Below are 9215 nucleotides of genomic sequence, written 5' to 3' on the forward strand. Positions count from 1 at the left end.
TTATGTTGTTTGAATTCATGCCATTTAATTTAAATTAAACTCATCCATCCCATTAAATAAAATTAAGATGAGTAATCTATTATTAAAATCGTTACATGGTCAATCATAACCGTACACTAATTTTCATACGTTTGCTTTTGACCGTTGTCAAATTAATATCACAGTCACAGGAAAACATGTTCTGTGAAATGACTAAAATACCCTTACAATTTTCAGGAGAAAAGCGAGAAAAGGAAAGACATCATCTCCGTTCCCGCTTTAGATTTTTTTTTAAGAAGTGCCGCTCCTTTCCGTCCCCTCCGTTTTGTTTCCCGTTACTGTTTAAAAAATAAAATAAAATTGACAAAGAAAAATACGGTAAAGTTAACTGTATTAATTAATTAATTGTTAGAAAAAGTATTGTAATAAAATAATTTAAAAAGAAAAAAAGCTTTTTGTAATCTCCGATTTGGCTCTCTATTTCTCTCTCCCCAAATAAACAAAACGACGCCAACGCCACTACTACTGGCACAGAAGAGAGAGAGAGAGAGAGAGAGAGAGAGAGAAATAGAAAGCGAAAAAAGCTTCGTAACTGACTTTCTAATGGAGTTTGATGCTCAGATCTTGGAGAAACCCTAACCGTTTTCTTACCGGATTATCTCCCATTTCCTTCAAGAACCGCTCATTTTTTTTGTTTGTTTATTTTTCGTAAAGATCAACAACCGCATAGCTCCTTGCTCCATTTCGAATCGTCTTCGCGGCCGCCGCATTTCACCGTCTTGGATTGGTCTCTCCTCGGCTCCGGTTAATCGCGTTCGAGAGAGTTTTTTTCTTCTTCTTTGCTTTCTTTATCGGATTGTTGAGAATGAAATTGTTAGGATTGTGATTTGGGAGAGGGGGAAGGGAGGGCGGTAGTGTAATATTTGAGAAGTATTATGGACGAGAGAGGAGGTGGTGGTGGCTCATTTGTGGCCGTGAGAAGAATTTCTCAAGGTCTGGAACGAGGCAACACCTGCCATTCATCTTCTGGTTGGTACCTTTCCATTTTTGTTTTCTTTATTCATTTATTCCTTTTTTTCAGTTCTTTAATTTCGATTCCTTTGCAGTTATTATTTTCTCTCTTTTTTTATCCCTTCATTTTATATTTTCTCTATAAAAGCACCTTTTCTATTTTATTTTTATTTTTATATATTTTTGACTCTATCTCTTTCCCTCATATACCACAGTACTTTTTGAAAGCTTAATTTTATTTGCTGGATAATTTTCTTTCCGGGTTTGGATCTCGAATTCAGAAGATTTACGTGCATGAGTAGCTTGGATTATTTCAGAAGTTATCGTTATGATGATGTTTTCTGATATCCTAATGTGCTGTAGTGCGTGAATTGGTTTATTCACCTTTATTATTTGTTGATTTGTTATAATATGTAATTTGTGGCTTTTTCTCTGATTTAAACGGTTGGAATAGTTTATTCTATGATTTAAATGTTAACTTCATCATCCTTCGCAACCCTCTGCGAATTTGGAGATTTCTCGCCATACCCCAGAAAAGTTGGAAAACTTCGTGGAAAATGTTGCGTGTATATGTAGAAATTGTTCGTGGTTGCGAAGATCCTGTGCTTTTTTTTTCTTTTTCTCCTGTTGTTGGTTTTTGTTTTTTCTCCTGTGCTTGTTTCTTTTATTTTCTTTGCCTTTTTTCCTGTGCGTGTGATATAATATTCCTGACTGTAGTAGTCTTTTGAGCTCGAGATAAGTAGCATGTGTTTAGGTTCTGTTTTGATATAGTTGTCAGTCACTAGTTTAATTGCATTTAGTTAATTTGCTCTTGGATTGGAATTTGAGAATGCCGAATTCATGAATTGAGCTCAGAAATTTGCTGGTATTGATCTACAATAATGCCAATAAATAGAGATTTTATTAGTGGGTGGTTCATTTGGTACAGCTGAGGTTGTGGCAGGATCTGCTGCATGGCTTGGTCGAGGTCTATCTTGTGTTTGCGCTCAGAGAAGAGAAAGTGATGCACGTCCTTCGTTTGACTTAACCCCTGTCCAGGTATTTTTCATTTATAATTACTATTTGTTATCGATGCAAACCACTCAAGATTTCGGTCACGAATTATGCTTTGATTTGTAATTTTTGGATGCGATTGTTCTTCGTAAAAACAACCAAACTTGTCATTTTTAAAAAAATAAATTAAATTTCATTTTTTAAGACAAATTATTGGAGTTTCGTATCTTGCTTTATTTATGTGTGTAGTTTCATTTTTTTTTTCTTTTCTTCAATAGGAGGAATGCTTGCAAAGACTACAAAACCGAATAGATGTATCCTATGATAGTTCAGTCCCTGAGCATCAGGTATCTCTTGAGCTGTAGTTTCTTTTTTGTTTACTTTGTGTAAATGATATAAGTTGAAGTGTGCATGGTTGAATTGGAGATGGGTGCAATTTACATGATTTTTGATCTATGTCTCTTTATTTTTTTTAAGGTAAATCTAAATGTCTTTCTTACATGGCTTATTTATGTGTATACAATTATACAGTACTTATGAAAGGTGAATTAATTATATTCTTTCTGTGTGCAATGTCTGCTTTGATGCAGGAAGCTTTAAAGGCTTTATGGAACGCTGCCTATCCTGAGGAAGAGCTCCGTGGTTTAATATCCGAGCAATGGAAGGAAATGGGATGGCAAGGGAAGGACCCATCAACAGATTTTAGGTAGGTACTGTATTTCCAAGGTTATTTACGTATTACTAGTATTTAATCACCTGCCCTCTGAACTCTCTATTATTATTTTTTTGTGCTCATTTTTTGCTTACTATCAACATTTGAATTTTCTCTGACAGGGGTGGTGGTTTTATATCCTTGGAGAATTTATTGTATTTTGCTAGGAATTTTCCGGTATGTTATTCTATGTACATTATTCCCCCTATTTAGTTATTGATGATTAAAGTCTCTTTATACAATGTGTTTTAGTTAATGCAGAACTTCTTGTTTGTTTACATGTGTGATATACTAGTTGGTTTGGGATTTCAAATTGTACTATTGTACCTTTATAATCTTGCATTAAAAATTTCAATTCGTTGAATGCAGAAATCCTTCCAGGATCTATTGCGGAAACAAGAGGGTGATCGCTCAGTTTGGGAATACCCATTTGCTGTGGCTGGTGTGAACATCACATTCATGCTTATACAGATGCTTGATCTTGAAGCAGGTTTCATTTCATTCTTTAATTTACATGCTTATACAATTTTTCGTTTGTTTCAAAAGACATAATTTTACAATTATTTTCGTCTTGGCTCCTTTCCATTGCAAATGTAGATTTCTATTGTCGGTGATGTTAGTTTTGTGGCCATTATTTGCAATGTAATTAAATTGCAATGCTTCTGGTGACAAGTTGGAAATTGTAATGAATGTGTCTGTCTAATATCTGTCACATGTCAATTTGAATTAGTAAATCTGCACCCCTTTCATTAGTGTAACATTCTCTTGATTTCATATTGTTCATTCTAGTGTCCTGTACTATATATGTACTATATATGCATCGTTTAGAATTCGCTGTTGGCTTTGTTTCCAGTTAGTTGTTCATTAGCTAATGAAGTTTTTAATTTTGCAGTAAAACCAAGAACCCTGGTTGGAGCAACTTTCTTGAAGTTTCTAGCAGGTGATTTGAGCTGCTTTATACCACCACTATCATTGTGTCATTTTATTTAGCCTGCTGGAATCAAATCCTCAACCTCATAGACCTGATCATAACTGAAACTATTTATTTTCCTTATGGCAGATAGTGATTCGGCATTTGACCTTCTATATTGCATCACATTCAAGCTAATGGATCATCAATGGCTCACAATGCGTGCATCGTATATGGATTTTAATGTATGTGCTCATTTATTAAAAAATTTGTTTAGGTGTCCTTGCTTCTTCTATACATCTCACAAAGTTATGCATTGACTGTGGAGATAATGCCTTTAGAGTAGATTCATATCAGAGGGTGCCCTTTTGTGCAATAGATTGAGACATGTATATTTTAAAAGTCTTTTAGGATATACTAGTCATCTTGTGCTTTGTAGATGGATGACTTGCTTTGTATATGCACTAGAGGCCTTCAAGTTGAATAGATTTGCTTACTGAACTAACTATACTTAACCTGTTTTCTTTTGTTTTTGACAGACGGTGATGAAAGCCACACGTCGACAGCTTGAAAAGGAACTTCTGAATGAAGACGTAGCACGACTTGAAGAGTTACCCTCATACAACCTGCTTTCCCGATAGATTGATCTTTCCGAAGTCTTACAGACGGCAGGCTTCGGCAGTGACACTTATATTTCTAACTAGATGGTGTTTGTACATGATAAGGTGCTTTCCAACTTCTCCGGCTGCTAGTCAGCCTATTCTGATTGATTCTCGGAAAAGGTTTTTAGTTTCCTGAGTTGTAAGGCTAAAGTCCGGTGTGAAATTTCATTAAGGTTTAAAGTTTCTGTTTTAGGGCGGGGGGAGGATTTGTTGCCACGGCATTTCAAATTATGCAAAATATTGCAGTACCAACTTATAGGGAATGTGGAATGTGTTTCTGTTTTGTTTTTTTGGCTTTGACTTGTGATTAGAGAGAGGTTCCTTTCCTATGGTTGAAAGCCATGTGTGTCTGGTCCTGATGCTGATAACTGAACCATCAAAATGGCCACAGGAGATGAAAATTGAATTCCTTTGGCTTTTCTTCTTGGTATAGAGTAGAAGAATCATACACTTAAATATCTCTGTTGTTTTGTTTGAGATTTGTGAGAATCTTTAATCTCAAATGTTTCTACTTGAAGGGTTCTGATGCTATTCCCTATACACTACCACAGCTTTTAACATCTTTTCATTGTTGGCATTGAAGGAAACCATGTTTTACAGCTATAAAACATTATGTAATTTTTTTTGTCGAGTTTCCTTTTGATTCAGTACCAGCATCAATCTTACTGTAAAGGAATGTATAAAAGTGGATAAAAGAGTTGAGTGTGAATTTGGTCAGGCTTTTTCAGGTCATCGAGGTGGTGGTTAGGGAATTTGTGAAGTTTTCAGGACCTTAGGTTATCATTGTGAGTAGCAAATATTTTGGGATTCACGCAAAGAAAAGATCAAATTGAATGTGACCGAATCTGGAAAAGCCCAGCATATTAAATGGATCAATTTATTGGTCGTGTTAGTTTCGAATTTATGTGTATGGAGATGTCGAGGCGGTATTGGTCATTAGCCACGTTAAAATCAATCGTACTCACTAGTCAGTGTAGACCGACCCGACCTTTCCTAATCAATGGAGTTCTTTTTTTTTTGAGAGAGAGAATAATCGGTGGAGGCAAGTATGTCGAAAATATATAAACTTAAAATTTGATTGCTATAAAATTTGTACAGACATTTTGTAATTAACCATTCAATTCAAGTTGATTTGGCTTAATGTGCAAATTTTATGTGTAATTGGCTTGATATAAAAGACCTGTAAAATATTGGGAAATTTTTTATGCATGCTATAACTATACAAAATTATTTCAATTTTTTTCTTGTTTACAATACTCATTCAACCCTTTATAAAAATTTAAAAAATATATATTTATATCATCTAAATAAAAGATCAAACAAAAATTGTAAGAATAGAATAAAATTTTACAGAGTAAATAAATTTCATTATACATTCAAATGATCTTTTACATAAGAAGGAATTATTACCTCCTAACCTAACATACCCATCAAAACTTGAACAAATGCAGGAAAATGCAACCGGCACAGCCTAATATATCTAGCTTTCATGTGAATTATACATAACTCCGTAAAATTTGAAAAATGCCACAATTTCTATTTAGACTGTAAATATTGTTTACAAAATTAAAACTTACAAACTTGTATATATGATTATGCGTATTTTTGTAACTTTTTTTTTCCCATATTTTAAATATATTTGTTATCAAAAAAAGATAGGTATCGTCTAGATTTAATAGATGTGTTATATTCACCTCAACCAAATAATTTGAAACAAAGAGTAAAAATGAAGCCAGACACAAGATTCCCCACAATGTGAAAACTTGTTTATGAAGGTTCTTAGTACACTCAACATCCAGATGAATTATTCATCAAAGTAAAACATACAAAGACTAGTAATTTAATCAGGAGACAAAACTCTCTAAAACTTCATAAAAAGTCACCATCATAACAACGAAGAGAAAGATAATCTCAGTATCAGAGCTCAAGAAGATGAGTCTATTCATAGATCCATGAGTGAAGGCTGCTCTGCCATTCGGCAACGCCCTCAGGGAACCATAGGGCAATCTCTTTCCTTCCATTCTCAGCAGAGTCACTTCCATGAATGACATTCCTGAGTCCAATGAATATTCATACAGTTAATTTAAAATCCAATAAAACCACACAAGCTAGAAACCCCCCAACCGTAATCATGGTATGATCTTAAAACTCTGAAACAATCTTGAGATTTTCATTGCAATTATTGGAACCATAACAATCAATATAAAGACTATATTGCAAACATAATTACTTGTCTGAAGATCTCTAATTACCTGCCAATGTCAATAGCAAAGTCACCACGAATGGTTCCAGGGGCAGACTCAGCAGGGTTTGTTGCTCCAATGATCTTCCTACCAGTGGTTACAACATTCTTACCCTCCCAGACCATAGCCACAACAGGGCCCGAGACAATGTACTCAACCAAACCATTAAAAAAGGGCTTGGCAGAGAGGTCAGCATAGTGCTTCTCGGCAAAAGCGCGTTCAACAGTGATAAACTTCAAACCTAAAACATATCAATTAAGCCCTCAACTTTAGCATATGTAATGGACAACAATTACAATTCTCAAATATGATCTCTCATGTTAAGCTATATAATAGTTTGAACAACCACTTAATGATTCATCGAGGGAAAACACTGTAAGTAAAATATAGTATATATTTATATATACAGACTTGCAAAGTCCCTGTAATGATATAGAAAGCTTACCTCTCAAAGTGAAACCCTTCTTCTCAAATCTGCTAATGATTTCACCAACCTACGTTAAAATCATGAGAAAATTAATTATTAGACCTTTAGCTATGCAAACAGTAATCGAATCTTGGTGAATCTAATCTCAAAATCTCACTAATAAATTATTTATTTATTGATAAAAAAAACCAATTTTTGCTAGACTAACCAAAAACCCAATTCAGATACAACGAGTAATCATTTTTCCCAGGCCCCACCAAAAAGGTAAAATTTCCTACCAACCAAACACCAGATCCGTACTAATCATCAAGATATACAGAAATATGAGAAATCTTAAGAAACCCATATGAGAATCAACGACCTGAAGCTAAAACAAGAACAGAAAACAACAAAATTTGAAAAATAGAAAACATACCAGTCCTCTTTGCACACCATCAGGCTTGATCATTATGAAAGTTTGCTCCATTTTTCTCTTCGAAAGTCTCTAAACTGTGCAGCTGAAGTGAAGTTTTTGGTGAGAGCTAGTTATGAGTGTGAGAGAAGAAGGCTTACACAAATATATTTATACTCTATTATTATATATGTGCACTTGCTGGAAAGGAAAACCCTAACCCTAGTTGAGTTTGTTCCGAATATTCTGTTGGATTTTCACTTTATTATTTTTAATATTATTTAAATGGTGGGGACTGTGGAGCCGTTGAGGACAGGACACCTCAGCCGCATAAACTTTTCTTTTTTGTTTTTAAGAAGAAAAAGTGATTAATAGAGAAAAAGATAAATTAAAAAAAAATATTAAGTCGAGCCTTCCAATTAGATATAACAGATAACCCTCGACTTATAAGCCAACTCATAGCACTAGCAATACTATAACAAGATGGTGTTTCTGAAAGAAGAAACAAGACATTGTTAGACATGATCAGGTCTATATTAAGCTACTATTCACATCCTCTCTCATTCTGGGGATATGCACTTCAAATGGTGAATTACATTTTGAATCTAGTCTCGTCTAAGACCATAAACAAAATGTCATTGGAACTGTGGAATGGAAACAAACATAATTTGCACAATTTCCGCATTTGTGGCTGTCCTGCTCATGTTCTTAGACCTAAATTAGGCAAACTTGATTCAATGTCTAAAGTGTGCATTTTTGTGGGCTACGCTCCAGAAACAAGAGGCAGTTATTTCTATAGTCCCAATGACCAAAATGTATTTGTTTCAACAAATGCGACATTCCTTGAACATGACTATATGAATAATAATAACAAACCTCATAGCAAAGTAGTTTTGGGGGAACTCGCAGCTGATAAGATTTCATCACTTTCGTCTTCATCATTAAATGATAAACGACAAACCGAGGAAACCACTATTCCTGGAAAAGAAACCCCGGTGCAACGTAGTAGTGGGAGGATTGTGAGACAACCTGTTTGCTATGAACATGAGGCACATGTCCTTGTTTCTGATACAAATAATGATGATCCATTAACCTTTAAAGAAACAATGGATGATCCTGAAAATAGAAATGACAAGAAGCCATGAACCAAGAAATGAAATCTGTGCATTCCAATTTTGTTTGGGAACTTGTAGATCTACCTGAAGATGTCAGGCCCATTGGGTCCAAATGGATATACAAGAAGAAAAGAGGTGTAGATGGGAAAGTGGAGACTTTCAAAACAAGGCTAGTAGCCAAAGGCTACACTCGGAGAGAAGGTGTTGATTATTAAGAAACATTTTCTCTTATGGCCATGCTCAAATCTATTTGCATCCTCTTATCCATATTTTCCACCTATGACTATGAGATATGGAAAATGGACGTCAAGACAGCTTTTCTGAATGACTATCTTGATGAAAGTATCTATATGGTATAACCAGAAGAGTTCATCAAGAATGGGGAAGATCGAAAGGTATGTAAGTTGCTGAAATCCATTTATGGAATAAAGCAAGCATCTAGATCTTGGAATATCACATTTGATGGAAAAATTAAAACATATGGCTTCAAATAGAATGTCGATGAAGCATGTGTGAACAAATATATCAAAGGAAAAGTAGTGGTTTTCCTAGTTAATTACGTGGATGACATTCTCCCCATTGGCAATAATGTAGAGACATTGTTAAACGTGAAGAAGTGGTTAGCTGAAAAGTTCAAAATGAAAGATTTGGGTGAGGCAAGCTATGTTCTGGGAATCTAAATCCTAAGGGATGGGAAAAACAAGCTCTTGGCACTTTCTCAGGCTAACCACTTCTTGAGGCAAGATATCGATAATGTGCTTTAAAGATTATC

General features: G+C 34.8%; 2 protein-coding genes across 3 annotated transcripts; one reads left to right on the forward strand and one right to left on the reverse strand.

The window, feature by feature from the left end:
• The first annotated feature begins 460 nt into the window (after positions 1-460).
• On the forward strand, positions 461-4807 carry LOC133804137 (uncharacterized). 2 transcript variants are annotated; one of them, XM_062242295.1, is made up of 9 exons: positions 461-1008; positions 1919-2028; positions 2262-2330; positions 2574-2689; positions 2818-2872; positions 3065-3185; positions 3588-3635; positions 3756-3850; positions 4145-4807. In XM_062242295.1, the coding sequence occupies exons 1-9, from the start codon at positions 915-917 to the stop codon at positions 4244-4246; spliced, it is 810 nt and encodes a 269-aa protein (XP_062098279.1). In that variant the 5' UTR covers positions 461-914; the 3' UTR covers positions 4247-4807. The 2 variants fall into 2 exon arrangements, with proteins under 2 accessions (XP_062098279.1, XP_062098280.1); XM_062242296.1 differs by lacking the exon at positions 461-1008 and adding an exon at positions 1184-1352.
• Positions 4808-6011: 1204 nt separating this feature from the next.
• On the reverse strand, positions 6012-7548 carry LOC133804138 (nucleoside diphosphate kinase 1). The gene is made up of 4 exons (XM_062242297.1): positions 7353-7548; positions 6956-7004; positions 6520-6751; positions 6012-6320 (listed from the first exon to the last, which is right to left on the reverse strand). The coding sequence occupies exons 1-4, from the start codon at positions 7401-7403 to the stop codon at positions 6206-6208; spliced, it is 447 nt and encodes a 148-aa protein (XP_062098281.1). The 5' UTR covers positions 7404-7548; the 3' UTR covers positions 6012-6205.
• Positions 7549-9215: the final 1667 nt, after the last annotated feature.

This window comes from Humulus lupulus, chromosome X (genome assembly GCF_963169125.1).
Source record: "Humulus lupulus chromosome X, drHumLupu1.1, whole genome shotgun sequence".
NCBI lineage: Eukaryota > Viridiplantae > Streptophyta > Magnoliopsida > Rosales > Cannabaceae > Humulus > Humulus lupulus.